We start from the raw sequence: 15,525 nt of genomic DNA on the forward strand, positions 1-15,525 counted from the left end.
GCGAAGGAGCTCAACACCGAGTGCGAAGGAGCTCGACCTACATTTTAATCACCGAGCGTGTTTCTTCATCACGGAAAAACCGAGTTCCATTATTTTGAAAAAACTTTCGATTTTCTTTCTTTCTTTGCTTCTGTATAGATTGTTTCTTTGCCTCTGTATAGATTGGCTTGTTAACTTTCGAACCTGCATTTTTTTTTGTTTTTGTGAAATTTGTTTAAGAGCCCACCACACCTCTCTCGTCCTCTCTGGTTGCCTAGTGGTTGTTTGATACAAAAGACCTTCAAATGTCTTCCTCATCTACACCTGCGAATCATAATCAGAAAGGTTTGGATTGCAACCCATTTTCATTTCTTCAGTATTCTCTCTTTTTCATGTTTGTAATTGCTCTCTCTTTCTAGCACAACAAACACAAACTTATTGATGAGTGTATGACATGATTGTGTTGAATATGTGCATACAGAAATTGGTGGGCATATTATTATAGCTACGGATCAGGACGTCCTGCAGAAACATGTTGCATTCTTTGATAGGAATCATGGCGGTGTGATTTATCCTCGGGAAACTTTTCAAGGTTCAAACACACAGTACCCCTTCCCCACCACCATTACCAGAACCTCAATATATCTATATATTTTCCTCTTTGTATTCACTAGAACATGGGTTAACTGGGATTTAGGTCTTCGTGTGATTAGGAGTGGTTTCTTTTTGTCAACTGTCGCTGCCTTCTTCATAAACTTTTCTCAACCAAAAAAGTTGTCTTGTAACTTTGATCTCTCTCTCTCTCTCTCTCTCTCTCTCACACACACACACACACACACATTTTTGGGTTATGGATTTGGTGTTTTGGTTTATAATCTATTTATTTTTACGTGACTTCTTTTTTCCATTTTCTCAATCTAGAGCAAATTAGCTTTGAACCACTTTTTTACATGATTTACATTGTGGTGGGTGACACCGAGTGCATTAAAAAGATGGAGACAACCTGTGGTGGACGACGGAGCTTGGTCGTGGGGCGACGACTTGCTTGGTGGGAGACGACAGTGCTCTATTTTGGCGTGGATGAGTGTAGTTTTTTTCATCTTAGATGGTTTAATCAGGTGAGGCCTTATTAGTCTGTATTCCATGAAATTCCCTACGTGTCTAAATCTCATTGGAGGGCTATTAAGCCCATAACAACAGATGGGTTGTTCCGAAGAGGAACTATACATAACATCCTCATGAATTATTTTTTATTTATTTATTTTTTAGTAAAAAAAATATATTATTCATTAATAACGGACATTATAAACTAATCTGACACATATATTACAAGCTAACTACAGCATCCCAACACACACCCATGACTGACATGGTCTAGTCCAATACTGCAAACCTCTATAGATTTAAAATTTGAGAGACAACACAACTCTGCCCAAGACAGAGTTAATCAAATCTCATGCTCCATCTAAGATGGAATAGAGTAAACCAAACCCCACACTTCGTTTAAGATGGAGTTGAGGACACACTCTACGGATGAACGTCCAAGAGATTTTTTTTTTCTAAAAAATAAAAGACATTACAAAAATTAAAAACATGGAAAAATAACAAATTACATCTTGAAAAAATATAGATCCGCATTTTCAACTTTGAAGGAAAAAGACTACAAACAGCAGCTGTGATGGCGTGTGAGAGCCACAAGCCACCCTAAGGGTATGGCGGACGGTCAGGTCTGGAGTAGCTGGTGGTCCTCGACCTAGAAAGGCCATGGGTGGCGGTAGAAGGGCACCCTGAGTGGTGGCACGTGGAGTACACGCTCTCTTTGGGCCGCGCATGTGGCTCACGCGCCGTTCCGTTCGGCAAAACTCTTTACCTGTCTAAAGGATTGTCGCCTTGAAAAGCCTATGGTGGGGCGCGTGGTGGTCGCCGAACGCTGGAGAGTAGCAGATTGGCCTTCCTCCATACTTACCCTTGAAAAACACCCAAAAATGAAAAAGAAAAGAAGAAAACTAGAGATGAGAGGAATGAGAGATGAGGGATGAGGGAGGGAGGAGCCGAAGTTCCTCCCCCTGCATTGAAGGAGAGATGAGGGGGTTTCTAGAGAGAATGAGGAGTCTCTCTCTCTAAGAAAAACTAGGACCTGCGTGCCTAGTGGTCTTCAAAATTGTATTGGATTGATACAAGAAGTGAGACTTCATGCATTTATATGCAAGAGTTCTTGCCAGAAACTGATCGAGATGGTCTTCAAATCCTAGGGAAATACCATTCAAACATCTACTGCTTTGTCTACACACCTTTTCCATTTATTGGATTAAGTTCGTAGTTTGCAAAACTAGTCCAAGCTTTTGTCGAGTGAATAGTTGGATTTTCCATGCGCAAATTAAGAGTTGGCTTGGCTAATTTGCCAATATATGTCATGTTAAATTTGCATTGACTTACTAGATAATCAAGATTGTGATAACCTATTCTGATAAGTAATAAGGGTAGATGATGTATAGAATTTTACGTTGCTTGAGAATGATAAGTTTTTGCTATTTATAATGTTCAACAAGGACTCTAATTGTATCATTGACTAATCCTTTTGGAATATAGGTCATGCGGCTTATATTTTCCATTGAGACATTATAAATGGTATCAAAACCTATCTCAGCGAGAAATGTAAGACTTGAGATGTGCCACTTACAACAGACTGACCTGACAAGAACATCGGAAATATAAGGGGAGAGGTTATGATACTTTATTCTGACAAAATTAGGTGGTGTATGAAATCTCACATTACATGAGAAAGACAAGTTTTTACTTTTTATAATGTTTCAATGAGGTTTCAAATATATCATTGATTAGTGATTTCGGAACGTAGATCATGTGACTTGGATTTTCCATTAATGAGTTATAAAGATACTCAAAAAAGGCATTCGGATTGAGTTTTAAATTCCGAAAAGAGTTTTGGACATGTGAGCGGGTCTCGTTTGTTTTCAAAGAACATCTCATCTCATCTCATCTAATCATTATAACTTTTCCAACTTCCAATACAAAATAAAATAAAATAAACAATTCAATTTTTTCAAATCTCAAAATAAAAATAATATTAAAAAATATATTCTAACAATACTTTATTTAACTTTTTAACTTTAATCTCAACTCATATCATCTTCGAAAACAAACGAGGCTTTGAGCATGGGCATTGTCAAGGAAGCATGGCATGAAATTATCTCTGCATGGTTCTCCATCTTTATATATATATAAAGAAGACTAATTAACTCCCTTTCTTAGACTTAGGAACAAGAAGTACTGCATGTTTTGGCCATGTTGAAACCCTCGTAAAGTCACTCGATATTGCCGTTCTTCAATCTCTTCCTATTAGCTCACCAAGTGATCAGCAACTCACCTTGAAAAAAAGAGTTGCAAGTAACTCGATGATCAACGACGTACTTTGGCTAGAGGAAATGCTAGAGTCCAAAGTAAAATAAAAATAATGATATTCATGCAGTTTTTTTTTTTACTATTCTTTTTTACAATCTGATCAAAATCTGTCCTATATGTGACTCAAAATCCACCCATGCAACATGTAACTGATGAAATTAATAGATCGAAGTTGTACGTATCCACCCAACATCAACCTCCATGATTCATTTAAAATTTTTTTTTTCGGCCTAAAGAAGGAAAGTACTTTTGAAGTAATTCTAAATTACACTCCTATTATAAATTACACCCCATAATTCAACAAATTTGCTCTATGATCAGCTTGTCAAATATTCGCTAGAATTAAAACGATTGCCAAGACTTCTGCAAACAGCCTCAGAGCTGTATACTATACTCCCCCGACATTGACAATAAATACAAATATATCATTACATTGCACCGGAACAAATCTCATTAAATTACGAAAGCAATTGCATGTATGAGTTGTTAAAGGATAGCTTTCAATGACTATTCTTATAATTTCATAAAAAGAAATAATTTATACAAATAATAAATAGACAAGTCCTGTATAAGTATTTGTAAAAATATAGACCCCACTTTAAAAAAGTGTAAAAAAATATTCTTTTTAGTGTGGCCTACTTTTTTTTTTTATAAAGGATCTACACAGAACTTATTTATTTGAGACTTGAACCTAACATTACTCTGAATAAAAAATGTTGAGTGTTAATATAAAAATAAAATAATACTTGGGACTATATACTTAACAAAAGTAACTGAATCATCAATCTTTTTAGATTTTTTTAGGAAAATGATTTGTATAGTTTTAGTACTACTGTATATAAGCCTCGCGTATTTTCTTTAAAAAAAATGAATAAATATGCTATTTATATGACAAAAATTCTAAGTAAACCCTAAAAATATAATATTATTTTTTTAATGATAATTGATAAATGATTTTTATAACTGAATTTTCATTTTAAAAACTCAAATAGTGAAAAAACATACATATAATAGAAACAATTTACCTTATGCATGATCATCTCAATTGTTTGATGTTAAAATACAGGATCAACTTTAGATATCAATTGCCAAGCTCCTAAAAACAACTTTAGACATTAACTAAAGGATAAAAGTGACAATTTTTATAAGAATGGAGGATCATTTTGAAAAAAAGATATTGCATATTGTACGTGTGGAGCTTGCACTACAATGGCCATCCCTCCGAAATCCGAATGAAGAAAATCGGTGGACTAAGATTGTAACACGTGTCAGATTCTGAGATAAAAGTCTTAGAAAAGACCGTGGATCATGATTTGTTGCGTCACCCACCGTCCCAGGATTCTTTTATTTTCTTATCCACACACGTACACATCGAACACCTCTCAACCTAAATGACCATATTCTCCTCCATATGTTTTCTTTTTCACAAACTTGACCGTCGTCCGCGGGGAAGAGAATCGGACCCTACTAACTACTAATCTACGATTCTACCACATACCGGATTTGGTGTTCACGCACCGAAATCTTGAAAATATATACAGAAATGCTAAACGTCCAGAATTGATGTCCCGAAAATGTGTTTCGAAATCTTTTTTTTTTTTTTTTTTTTTTTTTTACTTAGTGATTAAAGAAGTATTTTTTAATGATGTTATAAATTTTTTATTTTTTTTAAAATGTTTATAATGATTAAAAAAATACATGAAAAAAAAAAGAAAAAAAAAAGATGAAATGTACTTTTCGGAACACTAATTCTGGACAAAATTTCGGTACATATAGTGTTATATATATGAAAAATATTTTAACTATAATAAAATTTTACAAAAACAAATTTATAAATTGATATAACTTAATACGATATATCAGATTATAAAGTTAATTTATTGTAATTAAAGTAAATATAAGATATTAGATATATGAAATTGCGTCAATTTAAAAATTTCTTTTTAAGAAATTTCTTTGTAAATGTAGTAATTTTTTAAAAATAATTAAAATATTAAAAACATAACATAAATGATGATAATAGAGAATGAAGATATTTAACTAAAATATCAAATTGGTAAGTATTAGAATTGGTAGCTTGTAGGGAGAAGAGTTTGAGTGTAACTTTCCATAATTGTTAATTTCTACACCATGGTTATTGTGAAATACTTATACTAATTACATTTAGGCAGTTTATTTGCGAAAATTTATGTATAATGATAGGAGAGTTGATTCTACTTCTTTATTTTTTTTTTATGGATCCTTTATAATATTTTATTACTTATTTTCTCTTTTAATTTTTTTTAGGATCTTGGTTTTAGGATTTTAGTTGTAACCCCATGATCCATTTATATATGGTATTCCTCTACCATAACAGAAGGTTATTAATAAAATTAGAGTGTCATTTTTTTCCTATAAAAAAAATATCTAAAATAAAAAAATATTTTTTGTATTTGTAATTTTTACTTACATAATAATATGTATTGACGTGTCAGTGTCAGTTGTTTGATATACTAAAAATTATAAAATTTGAATTAAAAAATAAAATTGATAAAATAGATCTTATACGTGAATTTATAAATACATGTAACAGTAATCATATTTGACCATATTGGAAGGAGTACGTGCAGATGGCCATTGCGAAGGAATCTTTTATGAAAGAGATACATACTACATCAGTTACATTTATATGTAAAACGTTAAGATTGAAGATATAACTCATGGTCTTAGATTTGGATGGGTTTCATCTCAACTGATCTGTTTGTACGGCAAGATGATCTTCGTAACCAAACGCTAAGCTTTTTCAGTTTTGCCGAGTAACTTCGAACCCACCCACCCCACGTGGCTCACAGTGCATCCAAGGTTGTGGTCTCCAGTGCATTTTAATGGTATTGGAAAGCCAATAACGAACAAAGTTATTTAATTTATAATACATAATTATTATGTGTATCTCTTATAATAGACATATTTGATATTTTATAATTACGGCTTCATTGGATTGATAAAATTTTAATGTAAACAATAATTTATTAATGCAAAGAATAATTTATTAACGCAAAGAAAAATAAGTATCAAATTACATGAGGCTTTACAATACGAAAATGCAAAGAATAATTTATTATAATAAATTTGTAAAATTATTTTATATTAATTATTTGGTGTTACCATTTTTTGGTTATATATTTTATTATTTACCAATTATCCATTAAATCTTATTTAAAAATAATACTTTAAATTATTACAAATATTATGCAATCATTGGTAGGACCCACAACTCTCAAATCCAAAAAAAGTTTAAACTATCTCATCTCACATCTAATCCAAATACACATAAAATCATCTCAACTAATTTCAACTCAATAATCTTACTATTATTCACAAATAACTTCAATTCATCTCATCTCAACTCATTATCTAAAACCCACCTGAAAGTTTCTACTAACATGAACCATAGATTCTCTTTTATTTTTGAGACACTATAAAATATCATTACAACTTTTTTTAAACATCTAGAAGTATTTAGCATATGAATTTTAAAAAATAGATAACTAATGTGCCCTAATGTAGGTTTATAAATAAAATATTTTTAAGAAATTAACTCTCGTTCAAATGCTTTACAAGTGTCAAACAATATGATTTCAAATAAGTCAAATGGATAGTTTTCTTTTAAATATATCATTTTCCAATTCCCTAACGAGGTGAACAGAAAAAGATCAGAAATATCGATCAGGTAGGGTCATGTCTTTCTTCTTTCTGAACTTTTTCTATCATTCGAAGGGCATGATTTTTCTGTATATTCATGTAATTATCTTAAAGGATACAAATTACAAAATTATTGATTTAGTTCGGTATTTTTTCGTTGAAAATGAGTATTTATGACAAATTATTTACAATAACAATAACTATATATTTACAACAAAAATATACTCATTTTGATAAAAAATAATTATTTTTAAAAAAAATAACTGACCGTAATTAAATAATTTTCTTGTCGAGTTTTTCCCATATTCGGAAATTCCTTTGCGAGTGAAAGCTTATTCAAGATCATCTCAAGGGCATGGTTCTAGGCTTCACCTTATTATATCACCTTATTCTTTCATCGAATTAGGGTTTTGATATTTCACAGAAATCATTCGAGAATTCAAGAATTGTTAGATAATGGTTTATATACACGTACACATATATTTGGGTTTTTATCAAATAAATTATCATTTATTCTTTAATTTTTTTTCTAATCCAAAATAATTTTTTTTAGTCATGCCTGGCTTTTTGTTTTATACTTGATCATTAGAGAGGATATTGTAGTCCGGCCTCTTCGATCGGTTATTCTCTTATAAGAAATAATTCAAAGGTTATTGGACAATGTCTCCCATTATAACAGAATAAGAACAGAATAATGGTAGGGTATATAGAATTTTTATTATTTTACTCTTTATACTTGGTGATGAGACCTTATATTGGACCTTGTATAGTTGGTTTGTCAAAGATAAATAATCCAATATCGTGTATACACGATGGCAGAAATATTAATGAGTACTATTTGTATTATGAAAATTTTATATATCATATTCTTATATATATATATATCACTTTAGTTCTATTATAACGAGGTGTCCGTAATTATTCGCCAATCTTTTATTTATTTATTTATTTATTTATTTTTTAAATAAACGATGATCTAAGAGTAAAGATGATAAGAGTATTACATCTTATATGATACGAGGAAAGTGGGAAATGAGTCATGTTGTATGTACATACAACATTTTTAAAAACTAACCAATAATTCTTGAGAAGATGCTTGGCTACCGATCTATACATATACACACATATAAGCAATTAGCATTTTTAACTTGGATGGGGTTTGAAGGACTTCCATTTGAATCGGTTCCAAAACTAGCATTTTAACAAGGAATATTCAACAATTTAATATGTTGAGTTTAAAGAATTTAAAGTGGTGTGTTACATGTATTTATAATTTTATGCAATACATTATAGTATTGAGTAAAAGATTCATTTTACCAATTTTTTATTTTTTAATTTAAAATTTCATAATCTTTAACATATTAATAACTGACACGTCAGCACATATTTTCATATGAGTTAGAGTTGTAAATATAAATAGCATTTTCCAAGAATTTAACCCCATCAGCTTAAGATTAACATTATACATCCTTGAGTGCTCCAATTGAATTTTTCACGTAATAAAAGGAGGTAATTTTCCTCCAAATTGAGTTGCAAAATTCTAATGCGACTTGGAAAAAAGAATATCAAATATTTTTTAAATAATTTACAAATCTTATTAAAACACAAGTTGTTATGGACGTGTTTTACAGCTTCACACACACGATCACCTGCAACCAAATAATTATGTGACTTGAGGGTTTTGGAGAACACCTATAATGCCTAAGTCAATTATCACAATAAGAATCTTTGTCCAAAAACGTGCGCTCAACTAGGCACCCTTAAAAATCTATCAATATTAGAGGGAGTTAAAATGACATCCAACCAGGTAGAGCTAACATTCTGTTCTGACCAAGCCTACACCAATTGAATACGAGCTTCCTTTCGAGTAGAAAGGAGAATCTCGAATCCACACTACTCGGGAACTGGAGACTATGAAGCCTTAGTGGGAAATTCTTGATTTGAGATCTCATCCATAGAAAATTCCCAACCATTACTTGAGATGAAGAAAAATTTCATCTACCAATCATTAGCGTGAGAATATTTACGCTCTAACTGGATAATTTTATTGTGAGACCTAAAACTACAAAGGTTCTCATCCAAGCGTCTAAATCCATAAAGAGAGAGGAACTCACAAGCCATGAAATCGGGATATTCATCACTCGTAGGCTCCAACACTCGACGCCAAAGAATGTAGCAAGCCATTAAAATCTTCTAGGCATTAGGCACCAATTGGCCTGGGACAAGTCCCAAGACGTCTAACAAGTCACATATAGGTCGTACAAAGGGTAAACAAAGCTCTATCACAAACATGGCCATATACAAAGCAACGGAAACGACTATACCTCACGTCGACACCTCCGTGGCACTGGTCAGGTAGTCCTAAAGCCACCGAATCCAGAATGTTGAAGCTGTCCTTTACGACGTCCAGTTCGCGACGAAAAATAGTTGAAGAGCGTCGATGACCCTAAAAAATCGAGCGAGGAGCATTTTCCCCTTCCCTGATAGGTTTAGTAACGGTCCCACGAGAGGAAGCCATAGGATTATTCTTAGAGAAAGCCATAGATTCACAGTGAAAGCTAAGAGACAGTGTGTGTGTGAAGAAAACAGAATGCTCAAGAGAAGAAATGAGAGAATCGAAAGAGGAGAAGTGAGAAAGAAAGTGTCTGAAGCTTATAAACACCCGTGACGGTTAAAGGGAAATGTGCGAAAGGGCACGAAGGTGAAACGACGTTTTGACAAAGGGGCACAAATGAAGGAAAACCCAGATAACAAAGCGACGCTATGATTACAAGTCTCATCACACTATGCGTCATGAGATTTCGTGGGATAATTGGAAGGGTATTAACACCACTTCAAGACCTATTGGGAAGCTTCATAGGCCTGGGCTACAACTCAGGCCAATAACCCAATCTCCTGAGAACCCAATCCATCCTAACCATTGAAATAATACACAACTCTTTAGTTGTAGGTGATCGTGTGTGAAGAAACATGTCCATAAGACAAGTAATTTATAAAATTACAAAAGCAAAACCTTAGGGCCTTGGGCATTATGTTTTAAAATAGAATGTAAAAACCAATAAAGATTTGAAAAAAGAGAAAAATAAAGTCAAATTTTAAGAATTTAAAAAAAAAAACTAAAAAAATGACTAGGGGTGACCCATGTTGTTAAGAGTAATGATATGCACACAACACATTGTATAACACATTGCACAACAATATTATAAAATAAAGATATTTTTTTAAAATTTTGTTATTTTTATAAGATATTTTATAAAAATACCCCTCATTTAAAATATAGCTATATAAAGTGTTGTAAGAAATAGTGTATAAATCAATTTTCTATTGTTAAATCCAGGTGGGGCATTGGCCGTCCATCCCAAGTACTGTTTGGATCATGCTGTTAGGTGCAGGTTGTGCTGCCCGAGGCAGTGTTGGACTTTCCTCGGGTTGACTGCTGATTTATTTTTTGTCACATTTTAAAATCTCAAGAATTTATTTTTTTTCTCCTTTTTAAAATTTTATCTTATTTTTCAACTCAATTTTTCGAGATTTGATTTTGTAGACTTTGCTAACGAGAGTACTCAAATACTCTTATTACTATTTTTTATTTTATTATTACTTTTTACCTATTTTTATTATTATTCATTATTTTTCACTTATTTTTTACAACAATTCAATATTCTATTATTACTTTTTCATTATTTTTTTTACTACTATTCATAAACATTTTCAAACACTTTCACTATCCAAAAATAAAATCCAAAACTTTGAAAACTTCTCATCTCATCGTTACAACCTTTCCAAATTCTCACACAAAATAAAATAAACAATTTAACTTTTTCAAATCGTAAAATAAAAATAATATTAAAAAATATATTCTAATAATATTTTATTTAACTTTTTAACTTTAATCTTAACTCATTTCATCTTTAAAAACAAACAAATTTATGTTTCCATATGATTTAACATTTTTAAATTATTTTTATATTTTTATTGTCATTTTATCACGTAACATATCACATGCAATCAGATATTGGTGCCATGCTAGATTTTATTAAATTGTCCAACTAAAATTGTAGCTGATTAAGTTGTTAAGAAGATTATAAATTCAATAAGCGAAATAATAATAGGAAATCCAAGATGAAAAGTTTTAACAGTTTAAACAGTAATTATACTTCTCATTTTAAAATTTTTTACATACCGACTTATATACATTTTAATAAGGGTGCTATCTGCATCCTATGAGGCGGGGTTGCCCACATCCCGCCCCTGCGACCTTGTAATCCGCCCCTTGTCCACCGTCACTCACTATTGTGAGTTGTTCCAGCCAAAAGTAAATACACATAAAAAAAATTTCTAATCCACAATAAATTTACAAAACTATTTCAAATTCACAACAATATATATCAAAAACCAAAACTAGCAACTAGATCAGACAAAAAACGGCAAAAGATGTGAGGATCTGAGGAAAGAAAAAAAATGCTTGTTTGGGGCCTCAAATGAGACACAAAATTTTCATCTAATTTCATTTCATTTCATCTCATCTTATTTCTAAACATAATTCAAATACAAAATTTTCAAACTAATCATTACAACTTTTCAAACTTTTAAATAAAAATAAAAACAAGTCCAACTTTTTTAAATATCCAAACAAAAATAATATTATAAAATTATATTCTTACAATATTTTAATTTTATAATATTTTTTATTCCACGTTTTCTCTCTCTTTTTCTAAAACTTAAAAAATACTCAACTTAAACTATCTCACTACTATTCACAAACTATCTTACTATTATTCACAAAATTTTCATTTCATTTCACTCTCCAAACCAGCCTGAGTCCGTGCCACTAGAGAGGAAAGAGGGAGAGAGGGGGGAGAGAGAAGATAGAGATGTGGGTCGTGCTGCCGCCTGTTTTGACATTCATTTTTTTTTCTTTTTTTAAGATTTTGTTACCTAAACAACGTCATTTTGATAACAATTTATTTATTTATTTATTTATTTATTTTATGTATAAATGTGTATATATATATACTTATATATATATATCATGATTTAGGTTGGGTCGAGAGGCTGGGTGTAGAGGGAGGTGGACGGGGTTGCCCTCGCCACTTAGGCAAGGGCAGGATAGACATGGGTAGGGCGGCAGGGGCAGAGCTCCGCCTCCCACCCCTCCATTTTAATAACTTCATACGTTAAATAGTTAATGGAAAGACTAATAACAACTAACAGGATAAATTAGTTGATGTGATTTAACAAAATTAAGAACAATATTTATTTAAGAAAAATGCTAGTTTGTCTATTGGATTTGGTCGTTAATGTATTTTTAAAATTTTTTTAAGTGTTTAATTTGTATATTGTTTTTCAAAATATTTAAAAAAAGGCAGAATGCCTAGGCGATCAAGCCCAACTATACGTGCTTGGCGTCACAGTAGAATGATCATTTCTTTAAATTGACTAATTATTAGATAACTAGAGAATACAACACGTGATACTGTTATTATATTGCATGATAGATATATTTAAAAATGTTAGTTTTTTGTAGATGAATTTAAAATTGGAGGACTATATCAGTCATGTAAATAGTAGTGAGATGTGTTGTGAATAATAATAAAATTTATGAGTTAAAGTTGATGAATAATAATAAATAATAATAAAATAAGTTGAAATGAATTATGAATCCAAATCAAATTTAGAAAACACTACGTTGATGATAGCTAACGAATTCTTATACCGAATTGTTTTTTATTTAAGATTAAAGTAGTATGTTTTAATGAATTTATAATTTTTTTTAAATGTTTAAAGAGAGTTAAAAAATATTTTTTTTTGAAAAAAGTTACACTAATGAATAAAAAGTCTCAATAGATCTCGTTGGGCATAGCACCCCTCCTAAAACTTCTCTACATTTAAAAGAAAATAGAAGGGCAATTTAGTGATTGCAAGGAAGATGATGGCAACGAAGAGAATCCTACGAAGAAGAGGGGCATGTTCAAAAGAAGCAGGCATTTAAATATAGAGGAACCAAGCCACGCCGTCTGCTCATTTCCTCTATATATCCCTCACCAACGATAGTTCTTTTTCCTTCTTCCTCCTCCTCCGCTCTTTCATCTTCAATCCCTCTCTCGCACGCAGAGACCCACACTGACTCCCTCGCGAGGCCTACACCTTGCTCGCTGGCACCGTCTCTCAGTCCACCTTCCTTACGCCGGAGATCCCTCCCCTCCTGCCTTCCGCCATCTCTCTTCTGATCCGATTTATACCCACCCCCACCGCACCTTCTTTCGTCCTTTTATCTTGTCCTTTTCTGACATTTTCTATTTCTTTTTTAAATATTATTATTTTACCATTTTACTCCAACTCAAGCAACCTGTTTAGCCTGTTTTGTGCACTATTTTTTTTTTACCCTCTCATCTACTTACAAAACTTGATTTGACACTTTCGCCCCAACCTGATTTTACGCTATTGGCCTTTCAAAACAGAAGTAGGTTGACCATTTTGTTTCCCTAGAAAGCAGCTTTACGCTTTTGCCCCCCAGTTTGTGAAATTTTCTAGTGCTGACGTGGCATGATTTGAGGGCATAAGATGAATTATCACGCCCATCGGATTTTGACGCCTGGGTCGTCAAGAAAGCGTAAGGAGAGAGAGGTCTTGTACTCCTTGAAGCCGTCGGCTCCAGCTACGGCGGCGGCTTCGAAGCCCGGAGAGCCGCTATCGTCGAATCGACTTTTAGCCGGGTACATGGCGTACGAGTTCCTCAAGAAGGGTACCCTATTCGGGCAGAAGTTTGATCCGGTAAGAGCCGAGGCGGTGCCGCTTGCGAGTTCGTCGGCGGAGTCGAAGAGGTGGAAGCCGGTAGCTGAGGCTGCGGCGGCGAGCTTGAAGAAGGAGCATCAAAGTTACGCTGAGGTGGCGAGCATACTAAAGACGGATGGGGCCCACATTCCTGGGGTTGTCAACCCTACGCAACTCGCTAGGTGGATTCAGATGTGACCCCAACGAAGATTCACACGTCATCCTTAATTGGTCCACGTCAGAGGATGTTAAACCCTCATGAGGCGCGTGAATTTTCAGACCGTTTTACTCCCTCACCCACTCTTCTCCTTGTCTCTTCTTCAGTCTAGAATGTTCAGTTTCCCGGAATGTCGGAACGTTGTTAGAAAAACCCGACCTCTCCTCTCTCTCTCTCTCTCTTTCTCTCCCTCTCCTGTTGTGTGCTGTTGTATATTTAATTTCAAATTAAACTGGAGTGATCAAAATGCTTTAATAAATGCTTCCTTTGTTCATCACACAGGCGTATCATGTGTTATATCATGCCCTTTTGTTTTGTTTTGTTTAGATGACATGTTGCTTTATGTATACATGAATGTTGGCATGCATAATGGTTTTGTATAACTAGCGCTTGAGAGTCATCAGCTCAGCAAGCTCATGAAAAAGCTATATATATATGTATATATATTGAAATATATAGCATGGGAATGAAGATTGAAGAAGGGCCCCCGGAGTTGCTTGATCGAGTAAATACAAGCCAATGCTATTCCCGCGTATGTATTTATATATGGGCATGCATATATGCATGTCTTTTGTACTTCATGGTTGATGGGTGTACGTATCGATCGATACATACATATTATATGTTTGTATATATCACTGTATGCTTTATGTGCAGTTGGTTTGCGCGCATGTGATCAGGTCATGTTGTTTGTATGGGAATGAGTTGGGTTCGTATACATGCATGCAGGATATATACATACATGCATGCGTGGTTTCATGATTCCAAGTGAGCACTTTGGATCGAGCATCTGATGATCTTGGGTCTGGGTTTTGATGTTGTCGAGGCTAGCTCACCAGTTTTGGATGCATGCCATCGGTGAAACTAATGATGATTTGCATTTTTCAAATGAATTAGCCTTAGCATGCAGCGATCCATGTATATGTGAGGATACTGAGGTTGTCTTCCATGCATCTGTGTTTTTCTGTTCTTGGAATTAGGGCATGCTGCATGTTGCATGTTGCATGTTGCTGAAGTTAATTATATAATGGGATCATGTTTGTGCTAGCTACATTTTCCTTTAAGTCTTGTACGTCAAAGTTAACAAAATCATCCCCATTAACAAAATCATCCGCATGAGAATGAGGCTTGCTTTTCCAAACCCATTATTTCTCGTGATCACATGATCATCCAAGTACGTACGTAATTGATTGTTCCAATATTATTTATATATATATATATATATATATATATATATATATAAACATCTGATGAATATATAGATTTCGGATATTTCCTTTTGGATAAGGTACAATAATATTTCAGATGTTGCTTAAATATTTCTGATTTTTTATAAAAATTCAAATTAATGACTAGCCATTTCTTGTCACATATAGCTTTCTTGATCATGAGGTTCTCTTTCGCTTGTCCATTCACTTAACAAAATCCCGACCCCACTTCACAAAAATATGTAA

At 33.1% G+C, this 15,525-nt stretch overlaps 1 protein-coding gene across 1 annotated transcript; it reads left to right on the forward strand.

The window, feature by feature from the left end:
• Positions 1-13,092: 13,092 nt before the first annotated feature.
• LOC121246991 lies at positions 13,093-14,293 on the forward strand. The gene has a single exon (XM_041145320.1). It carries the CDS (start codon positions 13,645-13,647, stop codon positions 14,050-14,052), a length of 408 nt encoding a protein of 135 aa, XP_041001254.1. The 5' UTR covers positions 13,093-13,644; the 3' UTR covers positions 14,053-14,293.
• Positions 14,294-15,525: the final 1,232 nt, after the last annotated feature.

The sequence above is a fragment of the Juglans microcarpa x Juglans regia genome, chromosome 1S (genome assembly GCF_004785595.1).
Source record: "Juglans microcarpa x Juglans regia isolate MS1-56 chromosome 1S, Jm3101_v1.0, whole genome shotgun sequence".
Lineage (NCBI taxonomy): Eukaryota > Viridiplantae > Streptophyta > Magnoliopsida > Fagales > Juglandaceae > Juglans > Juglans microcarpa x Juglans regia.

What these genes read in the sequence shown, in the direction of transcription:
- LOC121246991 (XM_041145320.1), top strand. Translation starts at nt 13,645, where the DNA reads ATGAATTATCACGCCCATCGGATTTTGACGCCTGGGTCGTCAAGAAAG.